We start from the raw sequence: 17,860 nt of genomic DNA on the forward strand, positions 1-17,860 counted from the left end.
TTGCCTGATTTTTCCGAGAAAAAACAGGTTTTTCTCAGTTTTTCTGGTTTACTTTTGGTTGGTTCGCCGTAATCAATACCAGAACCAGAACCAAAATCTACGCCCGAGACGTCTTGGTCTTTATATTTAAAAATAAGCCTTGTCTAATAAGGGAATTTCAATCTCCACCCTCCTCCCCTGCGTGGTAGATAAGCTTCAAGGGGGCAATTCCTGCAGGGCCGTAGGAGAATTCGTGTCCTAGGCTAGGTATATATCACTAATCACAATGCCTGCTAGTGCTAAAGTTTTCAAAACAGGGATTGAACAGAACATATCTGTGTGAAAAATGGGTCATGTCCCGGATTTTCCGATGAAAATAATTCCACGCTCTTTTGCGGCCAGAAATCCAATGGGAAAATTCATGTGGAATAAACCAAATAGGTACCTACCTATAAGTAGGTATGTGCAAAACTCAAAATCTTTCCCTTGCTAATCTTAGCTTTTATACAGAATTACTCGCTGGATTCACTTACTTACAGCCTGGGTAGATTTTCTCACTCTGAAGAATAGGTAAGTGCAATACCTACTTCCTTTCTTACTTAAGTAAGTACTTGTACATAGGATACACACAATCGTCAGGTACCTAAGTTAAAATTGTCATGGATCAATTGATCAATCTGTAAAATTCACACTTTAAATATACATCAACCCACGTTTCGCAGGGACTAGCCATCCTTAAAAACAAAAGGAGGTAACGCAATGGAAGGAACAAATAATGTTCTTTTCTTGCTGATAATGAGAATTATTACTTAGAAGTTAGAACTCACTGGGGGGGGGGGGGGGATGGGGGAAGGCATCAAGTGCGTACCTATATGGACAAATAAAATCTCTCTAAGAATTGCAAAAATCTTAAGTTGGTACATTGAATGTTTGAATGAATATTTCATTGAATGAGTATCTTGATTTCAAGATATTAAGACTTCAAATGTCTATCATGAGACTGTATTTCTCTAGACTTAATACAGACTTAAAAGCTAGGTAAAAGCTAGACTTTAAAGCTATAAAGCTAGGTAAAGAATGTTTTCCTGCATCACTTTTTTCATCATCATGATTATTTAGACTAAGTACATTTTGCAACTCGGAATTACAAATTCTGGCTCATTCGTGAACACACTTACTTGCATAGGAAACTAATCAGTGGCGTAACGGGTGCCCCCGCAGACCCTGCTATGCAGGGGGGCCCAGGCGCCAAGAGGGCCCTCGGCCGCCGGAATTTTTTTCTCTCTCTCTTCCTCTCTCTCTTTGGTGCTTAGCTTTGGTTTCAAACTTTGGGCCTTTACTTACCGAGATGGGGCTTCTTCCTCTGATTTTTATTCTTAGCTCGGGGTTTTTCATACTCCTTTCTGACTGTTCCTAACTTTTTGTTTGCTGGGGGGCCCCTGCCTTCCAATGTCCACTCAGTGATTACTAAACATTTTTTCTTTTTTTTGTCACATTTCGTATTACGGGCTTTGAGAGAGCCAAGAATCTAAAGGGTTGATTTTTGGGCCTGGGCCCCTCTGTAGGTCCTTGGGCCAAGGCTGGGCCTCCGCCACCCTATACCTAGATCCTTGATCCTTTGGGGGTCCAATTAATCGGGTGCGGGATTCGTGACGGTAAGGGATGAGGCATTCCAAGCCCAAGTCCGTGATCTGAGATGTCTCGGGCCAAACAATGGGAAGGGGCGGGAGGGGGGGATAATTTTGGAATTTTATCGACATGGGGGGCCTAGAAAAAATTTTGCGGGGGGGCCCAGCGGAAGTCCGTTACGCCACTGAAACTAATGGTATAGTATAATGTTGTTTCTAAACTGAGCCAGAAATTGTAGTTCCTAATTGTAAAATGCAGTCCTCTCATCACTTTCACATACAAAGGTATTTTTGAATCCCCTCCCCCCACCCCAATAACTTATTCTGTTTCTTCCTGCAAGAAGCTATGAAAACTAAAGTATATTAATTAAAAATGATATTAATTGTTTCCTTGGAAAACGAATGAACAGCATAGGGTATTAAGAAATGTAAAATCAAACTTGTTCTTTTTCTACTTACTTGTGACTGATTAAAATCCTCAATGAATCCTCGTTTTTGCACTTTATGGGAACAAGAAGTAAGTAGAAATGAATTGGCAAAAATAAAAATTAATGCCCCATTCACCAAGTGCATTTTGATAAGGAAATATGACCTGTCGTTGGCCATCTTTAAATATTTGAATTTGCCTTTTTCTATTTGCTTGCACAGATATCACAACTGCCATCTGAGTAAATATACCAGACCACATATCTCGTACTTACCTGGTGTTTAAAAATCTCCGCTTACATTATATTTATTAGAGGGAGAATGAATCAATATCATTTCTTGAAATTTTGACAGATAGTTTTCTTCGTACTTAAAGGGAAAATAAAATCTCGTAAGTTTTCAAGAATTGATGTTGAGTAGTTTGCAATTTAAAAAATAAAGTATACCTAATAGGTAGTCTCCATCATCGCAAACCGAGATACTTAGTCTGGTAGTTTCAATGTCGATATGCGTGCCCATAAGAAAAGGTTAAAATTCTCTGAAACAATTCATGGTCAATTACAAGAGAGGAGGATGTGATTGGAGAAGGCTGTTAAAATTTTGAAAAAAATAGCTTTCAAGACAATTTTATGGCTTGGCAAGGTATACCGCATAAGTAATGTTTCTCAGCTAATGTGGCCGTTCGATAAATTGAAGCTTGCTAATTAAAATAGTTTGATAATTCAAGGGGAAGGCCAATCCCTTTGAAAACATAGCTTTTTTTAAAAAAATAATTTGTTTTAATTTTTGGCAGCTTTGTTATTTGAAATAATTGGGTATGACACTCTGCGATTTGAAATTCTGCACTTGACTGTTTTGATATAATTTAACCCAAAGCTCAAGAATGTGTGATTGAATCCTTGTTTCACCATGGTGGGCCACCAAAAATTAGCAGTTCAATTAATTTTTAGTAGCGTGATTGAATACTGTGGTGGTATATTCAAGATGGGTAAGGATTGCAAGTTGAGTTTTCAACCAAAAACAAATTCTCAAGTTCAAGTTCAATTCAAGAACATTGTAATACAATGTCTAAAAGGTAGTAGCACTGAAAATATTGGTATTTGGAGTGTAGTCAAGTGCTAGAAATTACCACTGAAATCTTTTACCTTGTTAGAAATTAAATTATGGCCTTTGTGATATCTATTTTGTGACCCTGACGATGCAGCGCTTGCTTCGAAAAGCTTCGGTCAAAGTTTCTTAATAAAATGTAAGTTTTTGTTAAAAAAGTTTTACATTATTTCAAAAATTGGCTACACTCCAAATACCAACAAAGTCTCGATGCAGTGGACGAGGACCAAAAAAATTGATATTGTGACAAACTTTAACATCATCCCTTCTACTTGCTCAATAATTAGGTATTGAAGACGAAGAGAAGATCAGAAAAAGTTTTTTTTTGGCCTGACTAAAAATTGTATTGCTTTTCCTACCCTTACTCCAGTGGGTGGTGGGTGCTGGTTCCTGCCTCTCATCCACAATCATCGTAGTCGTCATTTGTTGTATTCATTTTCTGTCATCTTTATTCATCCTAAATATCAATACTTTAAAATTTCCTGCCATGGCTCTCTGTAATTTCATATCTAGCTAGTTTGAAAAGCTCTTTTTTTCTTTCCTTTTTTTTTTTTAAAAAAAAAACACTTGATTGGCCTTCAACTTCAGATTATCAAGCTCCCACTGCACCAGTACATAGCAAAATCTGTAATAAAATGAATAGGTTTTTACTCCAAATATAACTTGCAATTTCATTTAGAAAGTAACTCGACGGTGTAAGTCGGCGATCACTAAACTTGGTTTGCGGTGTCTGAAAATCTCCGCCTCTATGTTATTTTTTATAGGAGAACACATTGACACCATTCCTTGAAGTTTTTGCAGAGTTTTCTTCACACAGAGAATAAAAATCACAGCAGTTTCAAAGAATTGCCCTTGAGAAGTTTTCCGTTAAAAAATAAAGTGAGACAGGAAGTCTGCAACGTCACAAACTGAGTTAAGTGATCGCCCACTTACACCATCACACCATTGAAAATCCAGAGGAGTTGATAAGTTAAACTTGAATAATGAACACGGCAGCTTTTAAATAACAATCAATATTTATTCATCAGAGCACAAAATCGACATTACACATGTAATCTTTAGTTCAACGCTCAAATTATTTCATTCAATTTTCAGCATGGCATGAGACAATATCTAATCAAACATTTTCTTTTGTTTCTGTTTGCTGATTAAAATTATAAAATACTACTGGCTCTACAAATCAGACCCTGACTAACAATTCAATCCGATAAGTAGTACGGAATAGAACATACCTTGGATAAAATTTGAGAGACAGACAGGATGTTCCTGAATTAGTGTGTGTGCCATGTATCGAAAACTGGTTTGCCTTTAGGCAGTTCGATTTTCTTTTCAGCCACTTCCTCCGCTTTGTACCAATTGCGTGGGTATTCAGGAATCACAGAGTAATCCATCTCTTTCAGAGAAGTCATCGTTTGAACTCTGTAGTTAATTGGTACATAACCTCCTAAATGGGAATAACCTTGACTCACATTATACTTAAAGCCAGTAGCAACAAGAAAAAGGAGAAATCCCCAATTTAGCCCGGTACTAGTACACTTGTACCAAAGCCCCATGTAGGTGCCGCTAAGAGCTCCAGCAATTGAGTAATTGAGTATATCATCTTTTTCTCGAAATTTAACCAGAAAGTGGGTAGTAATGGCAAAAGTACAAGGAATAACCATATAAGGTTTTGTGAATTCGAGAATTCTTAAAGCATGCTGAGCAGGGCCTTTCACTGGACTGAGGGGGTCAAAACACATCAAAGCACCGTGAACAACTCCGGCTTTTCCAAAACTGGTTGTCAAGAACCACAATTTCTTCACTAAATCTTGGCCATCAGGAGTATCATAGTAATAGTAGCTCCGAGGAATGAAGAAATCCCAGTGCCAGGTTTCCCTTAGTTCGATAGGACTTTCTCGTACCATTCTGATTGAAGAGTCTCCGGGTCAAGAACACAGTTGAGAGCACTAATTTGAACAGTCCTGAGATAAATGGAGTATCAAATTACAGGACGACAAAGCTTCACATAATGGTAACTAATTCGCGATCAAAATTGAGGTGGGATAATAGGATTTCAGCAGACTGCAGAAGCCAGAAATGACAAAAAGAACATAACCTAAAATCTAAATTTTTTGATATTGTTGTGACCTCAACACTAAGCGGTGTTGCCTTGCCGGCGATATCACTGCGATGAGAAAATTGATGATAAATCGCGAATGAAGATGTTGCATGTGTGAGGAATTTGCAATTTAACTATTGATTCTTGTGTAAAAGTTCGCGAGAAACACGATGGTGCCACTGGTTTTCTCTGGAATCAACTCCCAAGCTCTTAAAAAGCTCTCAAGTTGAGGCCAAAATAAAGGAGATATCCCCCGCTACCCTGAGAGTCCACATCTACATTACGACAAACTCTCCATGCAAAGATAGGGAGCAAATACATCAGCAGGGTTGCCGTGTTTTCAGTTTTAGAGTCCCCAAATAAAGTGGCGGCCCTGTCAATGTATTTGCTCCCTATCTTTGCGTGTAGGCGTGCTTGTAATATTTCTTGAGAGCGATGAATTTTAAAAGCTTCATTTTTAGACCATTAAAAATGGCGTAAAATGAAGAAAAATAAGTGGTTTTCATGTCTTCTTTTATCATTTTAAAGGAAAATAATCCACATAGAGTAGCAAGAACTTCAAAATCATGAGTTGAAAAAACGCTAACTCCGCGAGAATGAACGATCGCGATGAACACAGTGCAAAACGCCGAAAAACGCATATTAGCGCCTACATTACTGATGGTATACTTCACGCATTGCGCGTTCACCGGGGTGCGTACTGTAAACGTTGATAGGTACTTGGGAATTTCTCGGTATCAGCACCACCGGTCCCTAACTTCTTTCTGCGCTGGAAGGTATGGGTGGGTGGTACCTAATGGTTCAAGAAAACATGTTTGGTAAAGCGGGAAGAACGTTTGCGGCGCTGAAAATGAAGGAAGATGCTGCGAGAAGAAAACTACAGTCCAGTCATCCTGTGATGAAGACTAGTAAATGGTAGTAATCTTGGTAAAATTCTGTATTAAAATAATGAGACCGTGCAAATCTTTAAGGTGATTAGTCAAGCTCAAAAGAAGTGGTCGAACTGGCATGCGATATATCGCATCTTTTGGGTCAAAAATCTCGGCTTGATTTTGAATTTTTGGCAAAAGGAAGGACGATAGCTCCTGCGCATGAACCTGAAGAATCAATCTAAACCCAAAAGTTGGCAAGATTCAGAAGAATGAAAGCAGAAAAGTGTTTGACACAAAACCTCGCATTCGATTTAGCTATCGATTTCTGTATCGAATGCAAGGTTTTTTTTCCAAACATTGTTCTGCTTTCATTTCTCTGAATTTAGCCGATTTTTGGGTTCAGAATGATTCTTCAGGCTTGTGCGCAGGGGCTACCATCCTTTCTTTTGCCAAATATTCAAAATCTGCCGAGAATTTGGACTTAATCGATGCGATATATCGCATGCCAGTTCGACTACGTCACTTGAGCTTGACGAATCACTTTTAATCTTCGTTTACTTTTCGAAAACTGGTGCTGAAAATCCTGGAGGGGTCACCTCGACTTGTTATTAAAACTTTGTAACATGGTCAAAAATTGACTTAGAGCGTTCGGGTTTGTCTTGGTTTATATTTGTCATTGCTAGCAAATTAGGTAACGCTTCGCAAACCGAATTTTGATATCTGCTACCGTTCGTCTCCAAAACAGAAAAAAAAAACCCCTGCAGTACTTTTGGGACACCCTATGTATTGAGGCACCGGTTTCCTATGATAATAAAAATCAGATTTTTCTGCGTGCAACGGTGCGTGCCCTGCATCAACCTGTCAGTCGATGGCTCTCTTAACTTTTTTTCTAGCTTATATCTTCTCCCCAAAAAATTCACTAATTTTTTTGTTAGACGTTTTAGTCTTTCGATTCACGTAATATTATTTTTCTTTTGCTTTCTTTTCCAGAACCGCCTGCTTGGAGCTGCCCTCTGCTGATCGGTATGTAACTTCATTTTTATCGTAGCTAAGCTCGCAAAGGGTTAAAAGCGCCAAAGTAAGGTATTATTGGTGTGGGCATAGAAGATTTGGACGTATTTCTATCAAACGGAACTATGTGCATTATGACGTGAGCCCTGTTATGAACATATTCTTATGGGTCCCAGGGCTCATGTATTAATGCACATAGTTTCGTTTGATAGAAATACGTCCATTTGATGGCGAGGGTAACTGACGGAGAGAGGGTTTTCTGCTGTACTTTGCTTGAAAAATTCAACGGTCACAAAATCAAAAGAATTGATTTAAAGAAATGGACGCAGAAAGAGATCTTGTATTGACCTTTTTTCATCCATAGGATAGTTATTCTTGTTTTTTTTTGTTGAATATTAGAAGAGAGTCATAAATAATGACGCGTCGTCTAAGTGTCGCAGAGAGTTTAGCGCTCGTCCCGCCAGCGAGGCTCGGCAGGGCGGTCAAGATATCTTCGCAGTTTGACGCGCCTTCAATCCGGCGGAGCTGCAACATGCTTACACCCGTGGTGAAAAAGTTGTATGTCACGCCTGCCGTAAACAAACTCAAATATCGATGGTTCCACGCGAATATGAGCCTATTTACCTTGATTGCAACGTTGCAAACAACGGTTGATGTTTCACTTTCATTCAATTTTTTTTCGAAAGATATGCACAGATTATCTGAAAAATGTACAATAATTTTACGAATGATTTTAATTGAAATCACGGGAAATTTCGTCGCGACATTACATTTAGTCCTATTTTCCTTTTTTTCTTTTTACCGAAAAAAAGCAAGGTCCTTGATTCTTAATCGTTGCTATTAGGATAGTTATTCTTGTTTTTTTTTTTACGGTGAAAATTAGAAGAGAGTAATAAATAATAACGCGTCGTCTAAGTGTCGCAGAGAGTTTAGCGTTCGTCCCGCCAGCGAGGCTCGGCAGGGCGGTCAAGACATCTTCGCAGTTTGACGCGCCTTCAATCCGGCGGAGCTGCAACATGCTTACACCCGTGGTGAAATAGTTGTATGTCACGCCTGCCGTAAACGAACTCAAATATCGATGGTTCCACGCGACTGAGAGCTTATTTACCTCGATTGCAACGTTTCAAACCATAGGTAGTTAATGCTTCACTTTCATTCAATTTCTTTTGGAAGATATGCACAGATTCTCTGAAAATTTTAAAACAATTTTACGAACGATTTTAATTGAAATCACGGGAAATTCGTCGCGACATTATATTTTGTCCTATTTTCCTTTTTTTCTTCTTACCGAAAAAAACCATGGTCCGAGATTCTATAACGAAGGTATTAGGGTAGTTATGTTTGCCCAAATTACAATGAAAATTAGAAGACAGTCATAAATAATGACGCGTCGTCAAAGTGTCGCAGAGAGTTTACCGTTCGTCCCGCCAGCGAGGCTCGGCAGGGCGGTCATGACATCTTCGCAGTTTGACGCGCCTTCAATCTGTCGGAGCTGCAACATGGTTACACCCGTGGTCAAATAGTTGTATGTCACGCCTGCCGTAAACGAGCTCAAATATCGATGGTTCCACGCGACTGAGAGCTTATTTACCTCGATTGCAACGTTTCAAACCACAGTTAATGCTTCACTTTCATTCAATTTTTTTTGGAAGATATGTACAGATTCTCTGAAAAATTTAAAACAATTTTACGAACGATTTTAATTGAAATCACGGAAAATTCGTCGCGACATTATATTTTGTCCTATTTTCCTTTTTTTCTTTTTACCGAAAAAAACCACGGTCCCAGATTCTAAATCGTAGCTATTATCCTACCTAGGTTCATATGCTGCCGGTTGCACAGTATTTTTAATGCGATTTATAAATTCGACTTATTTCAATCGTGTGAGGACAAGAAAAAAAAATAATCTGCTCACTATAAGCTTCCTTGACACTTGCAAACCCCTGCACTTCCGTTCCATTTGCACCGTGGTCTATTCTTTCCTCTCATGACTTTTGCTCCTCCAAACGTAAAGAAGCGAATTATAAAGAGTATCGGAAATTCAAGCATCTGAGTCCTTGATCAGAATTTATTTTTCAAGATATTGCTCTATTCTATGGTACAAAAGCACGTCAAATTTGATTTCTGCATGACTGAATTTGGGAATGAAATCGGTAATTTGATGCCTGTATGGGAACAATCTGTTCTCTTGTACATTTTCAGCGTTCTAACGGATGCTCCAAGATCTCCTAAATTTGCATATCTGGTAACGCTTAGTTCCAGCGTTCTACCGGGCCGATTTTCATGATTTTTGCGGCTATCGCTATCGACATGCAATTATCTCTAGATGAGCCCGCTTTATTCAGATTTTCAAAATATGACCCAGGTTTTTTTACTTTACGCGGTAAAGTTGCGAATTCTCCCATCTAAACAATGTAAATTTTTATTTTTTGTCATAGCGTTTGATCGTTCTACTGGGCCGATTTCCATAATTTTTGCGGTTATTGACAAGTGATAGTCCATAGATGAGCCTGCTGTAATTAGATTATGGAAATATGACCCAGATTTTTTTTATACTTTTTTATAATTGAGTAGACCTGGGAGCTTAAAAAGGGGGCAAAATTTGAAATTCCCGCCATTTTTCATAGGCGGGACTTTCAAATTTTGCGGAAAATTGAACTAAGCAGGAAATTGTGAGTCTTCGTCTGTTATTAGGGTCTAGGGTAAGGTAAGTGTATCGAAATTGTGCTCCTTTACTACAGACTATCCAAAGGTAACGAAACGCTCCGTTCCATTCATTCCGTTTCGTTTCAGTCTTGGCCTGAAGTTGGAAATAAATGGCAGCTTTCTTATTTGATTCGTATTGGTCCAATCGCTCCCGGGCAGAGGGAGATTGGACAAATGAGAGTCGGTTGTGAAAATGTTTTCATTTTTTTGGTCGTTCTTTTGTCGAAGCGCCCTCTGAGGGTTGGGCCACGTAGCGGCTAGGGGGCATAGCCCCCTAGTAGTATTATACAGGCCCCTTTTCTTTGACCACTTTTTGTGAATGCCTTTCCTGGAGTTATTGTGATGTTAAGACCACCTCAGTATCGTAGAAAAATTTACGGAAAAATAGCTCTCGTACGTATGATCTTTCCTGCATTTTGGGACCAATATCAGGGTGTCTACAAGTCCGGAATTTCCGGAAAAGTCCGGAAAAGGTACTGATTTTTTAAGGGCGGTCTGGAAGCACTAGAAAAGTATGGAATTTCCTCAAGAAGGTCCGGAATTTTTTCATTTTTGTCGCAAATTTGAGCGAGAAATTGAAATTTTTGAAATTTTCCGAATTTTGTCAAACGGAAGTACTGAAAAAGTGCTGAATTTTTCTGTTGAGGAGGTACTGAATTTCTCGGGAATGTACTAAAAAAGTACTGCAAAAGTACTGATTCTTGGTCAGCTTATTCTGGTAGACACCCTGAATATTTCTGCACTAACAATAAAATCAATTTAAAATGGGCTTAACTTCACTTTTCAACAAACTAAAAAGTGAGAGTGTCGCTTAAAACAGCATAAAACTTTGAAAAAAGCGGTCCTTCTTCACGGCTCTTGGGATAGAATAAGAGCTGAAGGGGTCACGCTGTAGTGCAAAAAATTAACGCGCTACTTGCCGATCAAACTGAGCGGAGGTGCAAACGCCGCTGCGCTGATCGCGCGCAACTGTTCGAGCTCCGAAGTCGCTCATATTGCCATCAAGGTAATTGAAGGCGAACTCGACAGCTCATATTTCCGTTACGGTAAAGGGGGGGGGGGGCGAAAGCTACTGCGAGCAACTATTCAATGCAAAGGCGTGGTGTGAATTGCGATGTATCGATTGTTATGCCATTTAAACCTATGGTAAAGAATCGATTATTAAGGTGTCCGCTGCGAACACCCTGTTTATCGATCCCTTTACACAGGTTCAAACGGCAAACGGCATAACAATCGATAGATCGCAATGCACGCCACGCCACTGTCAATGCCCCCAACTTGATTTCGGCCATGGCTGTGCCATTCCGTAATATTGACTGCCACTTTTTGGGGGCTCGTTCCGGAAGGTATGGTGTCGATCGACACGAATCGATCGAAAAATGAAAACGGGAATCGAATGACATGATTCGATCGACACCGATTCGATAGACCGTTATCTAAACATAACCCGTGTTGATTCGATCGACATGAATCGATCGACAAACGTGAATCGATCGACAAACCCGTGAATGAATCGACTTTTGTCGATCCAATCGGTGTCGATTGATTCACGTCAGACAGTGGATCGAGTCAGTTTGGGTTGTGGGAAATTTCGTCAACGATTTTTTGTCCGCACACCTGTTTTTTCCAGTTATTTACGTCCACGCGTTTTTTCGGCACGGGAGTTTTGGTCCACGTGCCAGTCGAGACCCAAAGTTAATTGGCCCACATGTAAATACAAACAACAATTGCTCACAACGTTTTTGGATGAAAATGTAAAATGTCTTGGAAGAATGAGGGTTTGCTTGTTTTTTTCTTTTGTCTGTTTGGTCCAACGGAGAATAATATATAGTTGAGAGTTTTGGTAAAAATGGGGGAGCGTCAATTCCATGAGACAAAATTCACTAAGACTCTCCACACCTCTTTGGTGTAACAGGACTTAACTATTTTTCAAGATTTTCCTACCTTGTTATATACCTGAACCGGACAAACCTCTATATTTGCCTCCGCTGAAGGCTCCTAGATTTTTGCAGTGTACGATAAGTATATTGATTGATTTTGCGAGGAAAGATCTGTACCTACTTTTGAAGGATGCCCGTCATTCTTAATATGTTCAATTTCGTATAATACTGTGCAACACTTCTGTTGTGAAATAGCTGCTTCAGGCAGGCGCAGGCGCCGCCGCACGGCGGGCGGGCGGCCAGCGCGAAACGCGCATTAGCGCCTACAAACCTAAGTGGATACTTCAAGCATTGTGCAATGCGTGAAGTATCCACTTAGGTTTGTAGGCGCCAGTGAGCCTCTCGCGCTGACAGCACGCCGCTCCGCTCTCTTAGGCTTTAATATTTATACTCGCATAGTCAGCGTTTTTTAACTTAGGATTTTGGAATGTTAGCACACTCTGCATTGATTATTCTCATTTAAATTGATGGGGAAAAATATGTATCAATTTATCAAAGGAGAATAATAATATAATGTGTGTTTTTTAAATATTGGTGGTTCCGTGTCAAATTTAATGATTTCCAAAGCACTTTAATTTTTTCTTTTACATTTTGTGCTTTTATTAATTGTGCTGCAGCGAGGCGTATTTGACTCTAAAAGATCGATGTACAACTGGGTTAAAAGTAAAGATTGCGTGCGTCTTGTTCTTTTCCCTATTTTATTCATTTTTGCAGATTCTGTCGGCACAACTGCGGCTTATTGAGATTAATGAGGTGATTGAGGTGGGTCCACCGATCTGGAACTGCCTGCTAAGGAAAAACGCTGTATGAATCTTCAGGCGTTGCCAAATTTCATTTGATAAAACACGAATTTCCTGCGGTAAACTTATCAATATTTTCCTCCCAATTTTTCAGATAATTTTGTTCGCAATCTCACCTAAAGATGCTGAAAATTCAAAGGAAAAATATTCATAATTTTCCTCAAAATGAACATTTTATCGAAGGAAATTTGGCAACTCTCGAATGTTCGTACGGCGTTTTTCCTCAGCACGGTAGCAATGGGGAAATCGGGGCCGAACCCTGGTAGGTGACCGAAAAAGTTACGTTTTCTACTATTTTTTTTCTCTCCCCATTTTTAACACTTTTTTTTAAAATAAACTGAAAGGAACGATTTCGGGCATGGCACTCTTTTGTTTAAATACGAGTATGTCATTAGTTGCAACCAGGGCATCGTAGGCACTTGAACGGCTGAAATTAAAATGTATGCTTGGATTTGGTCGAATGTAGCTTAATTTTAGGCTGAAAACTTATGCTCCTAGTCTTAAAATGGGCCTGTTGCATGTAAGAGATACAGCCGCGCGAATAGACTTTATAGCGGTTAAATGACACGAAAATTACGATGGTGACATTAAAAAATTCTGAAATACACTCCTTACTGCGCAATTTGCGTTGTTAGGAACGCGCTTTTTCAAATTTCCCGCGTCTGGGGGCAGTTTTCTAATCACCGGAAACGAGCAAACGGCAGGCTCGGTGATTTCCGGAAGATGCCGAGTCGTTGTTGTTGTTGTTATTTTTTCCTTCAGTTTGTTTACAACCCAACGTAATCTCTTATAGTGGTCCATATACGCTTTATTCGGTAACCAAATCGTCAACTTTTAGATATATCCAACGCAATCCTTCTACATTTCATTTCACGATATCACGAGCTCCGATTTTTAGGTTATGTTGTCAGTTTTAGTTGACCGGAAATAGCCGCGAGTTGCCGTTAATTGTTTCCGTTAGAAAACTGCCCCCAGATGCGGGAAATTTGAAAAAGCGCGTTCCTAACAATGCAAATTGCGCAGTAAGGAGTGTATTTCAGACTTTTTTAATATGACCATCGTAATTTTCGTGTTATAAAACCTCCAAAAAGTCTATTCGCACGGCTGTGTCTCTTGCATGCAACAGGCCCATTCAAGTGCAATTTGAAAACGGTAAAGAGAATATTTATGGTTTGATCACAGTATACGTACATTATCCTCTACTTCATACGAAAAAATAAGCACATCTATTTGCATATAAACTTGACTGGTCGTGTTTTTATTTTTGCATCTCGTATATAATTGAAGAGGAAACACCAATATTTACAACCCGTCGAATTGAGAGTTCGCTATACGCCGCGCCGCGCGCGTGAGTCAGTATACGTATTTTGTCCTGCATATTGCATGCGTACGAATTGAAGGCGTTTCAAACGCAGTTTTGACTTACGTCTATGCAAACCTCAGGCTTAAAAAGCTTTTCGAAACTTGTTTTCAGATCTTTACATTTAGAAAGTTGAGTGGTAACTTACTTGCCTTAATTTTACTAAAAAAGGAGGTTTTTTAATTCCTGTTTTTCTGATGATGGTTTTATTATCTATCTGACGTTACTCGGTATTTTTAAGTAATTTTTTTCTAGTTTATTTAAATCATGTAGATAGATACAAGACATATTCTTGCAGTAGTTGCGTTATATTTAAACAAAATTTGTTTTAAAAAAATATCTGCAGGCGATGTACTTTTAGCACGTATATCATTGTGATGGTCTGCAGATTTTCAAAGGTTCCCTCGTGGTGTTGAGAAACCATCTTCGTTTTCAGTCGACTGTCGGATCGGGCACTCGTTGATGAAAAGTAATAGATCTAGTGTGCAATGAATCAATATATATTTATATATTTCAATAAATTTTCAACAAGATGCCTTATTTACAATGGATTTTCTAAAATAACCAATGTATACTAACGTCAGCTAAAACAAGATTAAAATTATTAACAATGTTATTAGAAGATAACATGTACATTTCTAACTGGTTTCTTTACAAATCAATAATAAATTATATATTATAAATAAATACCTAATTGATATGGAAATCGAGTTTGAACTCGGTAAAAAATTATTGCAGAATCTTCGAAAAAGTCGATTTTGTAGGTATGTTGGAGGCAAATGGTGAAACCAGGCATTTATTGGATGCCAAATCAAGCAGTCATTTCATCAGCTTTAATGCAAGTGAAAGACATTCTAAGACTCTAGTCTTCCAAAGATCCCCGAAAATTCGGTATTGACTTCCCATACGGAATTTTATAAGGTCCAGCTATCGAGAGACAACCGAAAAGAGTCACAGTTATCGTACTATCGATTACTATTCTAAGTTCTTTTCTCATGTTTCACAAATCATTGAGGATAGAGACTCCACTCGACTAATGGGGGTAAAATGTATGCTTATGGGATGAAATTATTTTGGGGAAGACGGCCTTCATTGAGTAAACTTCCAGAAATAATTGTGGTTCGATTTTGTATCACTTTCGAGGGCTTACGCATTTTTTCCACACAGTTTTTAAATTTTTCGCAGGTCTCATCTTATCGAAGACCACTGAAGCTCGCTGGCTCAAAGTTTTGAATGTGGGTTGCATTGGCGGATCCAAAAAATTGGCAACATTGTTTTTCCCCCATTTAAACCTATGGAAATTTATCGATTCTTGCAGGGGCCAGGTGCTCCGACAAGAATCGATTATTTAACATAGGTTTAAATGGAGGAAATCCGGTGTTGCCAAATTGCTGGATCCGCCTCTGGTGGGTTGCGCACTCGATTGTTGCATCCGATGTCAACAATTTTCACACATTTTCTTCTGCAAGCCTGAAAATCAAGTTGTCATTTATTTAACATTTGGGGGGAGGGGGAGGGAAGCCTTGCACGTTCAAAACTTGGGTCAACAATTTGTTTAAATGGTGACAGGTGAAAATGTCGAGTCTAAAATATCCAACTATGAAAATGTCCAATAAAAAATACCTACTGTCGTAATGTCCGCTTTTAAATGTCCATCACATAAAATGTTGACCTAACAAAAATACCCATGTTATCTCAAGTCCATAGCGCTACAATGGCATGTTACTATGAAAACGCCCACAGTAAACAACTTTACCTTTGTCATTGACACAATTAGGGGTTTTCCTCCTCATCAGAACATTCTACAGTAGGTTTCTTTTCATGTTATTACTTTCAAACATTTTATGTCATGGACAAAAAGAGGACATTACAGCTGTGAGTATTGTTCATTAGACATTTTTATAGTTGGACATTCCAGACTGGACATTTTCACTGATCACCGTTCAAAAAAAAAAAAATGCCAAAAAACTGTTAACCAGTCCATCAGCAGCAGTTTAGAGCTGATTCCGAAAATGACTTCTGATTTTCTCCGGAAAATCGGAATTTTACTTAAAAATAGAGATATTCTAGAGAAATATCAGTTTTGTGGAAAATTTATGCACGATGGAGGTACTAAGGTCATTTTCAGATTGAGCAGCCGAAAATATACATGTCTTTGACGATATTATAATAAGTATGAACCAAACCGGTAACAAAAACGCCCTATGTTGAACTCAGGTCTTTGGTTGGTGACTTCTTGAGTCCAAAAGAGAACAGGATCTCTTTACTGTCTCATTACAGTTATAAACGGGAATGAAGATTCCAATTTATTCGGTCAGAACTTTTGTATTGGGGCCTCACTTTTCTTTAATTTAATTTTTTAACACCATTATCTGGTTAACAATATCCGTGGTTTTGTTAAGTGATCCATTCTCAAATCTTATTGTTTCGCAGTTCCCATCGAAAATTACTATCACCTAGCAATAACTTATTTTTGAAGTGAATCATATTCCATCGTGGAAACTCGCCTTTTGACTCTATTTTCCGTAACCTCAACATTTTTGTTCTTGTTTTTGTCAAAAAAATGTCAGTGTCCTTTTAATTAAAAGACCCAGCCCAATATGGCCAAAGTGTTGGCTTGGCTCTGATACTGGAGAAAGTTACCTATATTTGCTGATTTTTAAAGCAACATTCAGGAAGTCTCTGTCAACTTACGCGACATTTTTAAACATCCGCTATGGAATAAATTACTTAGTTGTCAAATTTTAGGGCTTTGGAATCTTTTGAACAATCGATATACCGTTTACGAGTCTGTGCCTGTGAAAATGTACCTACTTTAAACCTCATCTAGTCAAGTGACGAGGCTTTTTGGCCTCTTACTTTTTAGCCAGAAAGTCAACATAAGTTGGACATACCAACATACAGAGAGCATTCACAGTCTACTTCTCTGGTATAAAAGATCTATAATTTTTTAAGAAACTAGCTTAGAAAAAAATGTATCAGGACAAAATAGTTTCAAATGTAGGCGTATGATAGCAAATATGACACCAAAACGTATGTTCAATTTTTTTTTTAAAAAAAATAAGAATTTAAAAAAATAAAAAACAAGAACAAATAAATCGAAAAAAAAAATTCAATTAAAGACCAACAGTCACATCAAGGAGGAAAACCAATGACAAATTCTCAAATCCTTTCTCACTCATTCACCACAATCAGTCAAAATGTTTTAGGCGTTTCCTGCACTGAATGCGTTTCCTTGGTAACCAAAATGTTCAGATTAACATTTTGTGCAGAGCTCACGATTACACATAGGTGACTATATGCAAAACCATAAGCCGCAATAAAAACATGAAATGATTAGTGGATCGCATTTCGCAAAAAGGAACCAGCACGATTACAGTGTTTTCAAAATCGTGCAACTTCTCCTTTTCTTCTCAAAATACTTAATGAATGTACAGTTTTACAATTTACAAAATTATTACTCCGTAAAATGAACAACTTTATAGTGAGAAGCCAAAACTATTAGCTATTCTGGGAGACTTTTTAGAAACTTATGAAGAAGCAACGTTTTTACAGCACTGTAATTCCGCTGGTTCCGTTTTGCTAAATGCTATCCAAATTGAGTGATAGTTGTAGAATTGATACCTTCACCAAGTCAAGTCCCGCAAATGCAATATATTTGATGTTATATGAATTATGTAGAGAGAAGAACATCGTACCGCCAGATTGTACCTCACTCTTAATGCTTAATGAGTTACGACCTTTTTTCTTCTTCTTTTCAAAACTCTCACACATGCAGCCTCTTGCTGGCGCTGTGAAGGGGAAAACTGATATCGACGTAATTGAACTAGCTTGAATGGATCTGGCATAAGTATACATTTATTTTCTGTAACTCGAATGGGTCAGTTGAGTTGGTTACAGAATCATGTTTTGATGTTTGATTCTTTTAGATCA

At 38.4% G+C, this 17,860-nt stretch overlaps 1 protein-coding gene and 1 long non-coding RNA gene across 2 annotated transcripts in view; one reads left to right on the forward strand and one right to left on the reverse strand.

Annotated features, from left to right (window-relative positions):
* Positions 1-79: 79 nt before the first annotated feature.
* The window catches only part of LOC109036479 (uncharacterized), a 117,100-nt gene continuing 99,319 nt past the window's right edge, over positions 80-17,860 (forward strand). Inside the window, exons 1-2 of the long non-coding RNA XR_002009370.2 lie at positions 80-549; positions 7,101-7,133. This is a non-coding gene — a long non-coding RNA (uncharacterized lncRNA). The remainder of the gene's footprint in view (positions 550-7,100; positions 7,134-17,860) is intronic.
* On the reverse strand, positions 4,138-5,251 carry ND-B14.7 (NADH dehydrogenase (ubiquinone) B14.7 subunit). Its single transcript, XM_019050717.2, has one exon. The coding sequence runs from the start codon at positions 5,042-5,044 to the stop codon at positions 4,412-4,414; it is 633 nt and encodes a 210-aa protein (XP_018906262.2). The 5' UTR covers positions 5,045-5,251; the 3' UTR covers positions 4,138-4,411.

This window comes from Bemisia tabaci, chromosome 6 (genome assembly GCF_918797505.1).
Source record: "Bemisia tabaci chromosome 6, PGI_BMITA_v3".
In the NCBI taxonomy this organism is placed as follows: domain Eukaryota; kingdom Metazoa; phylum Arthropoda; class Insecta; order Hemiptera; family Aleyrodidae; genus Bemisia; species Bemisia tabaci.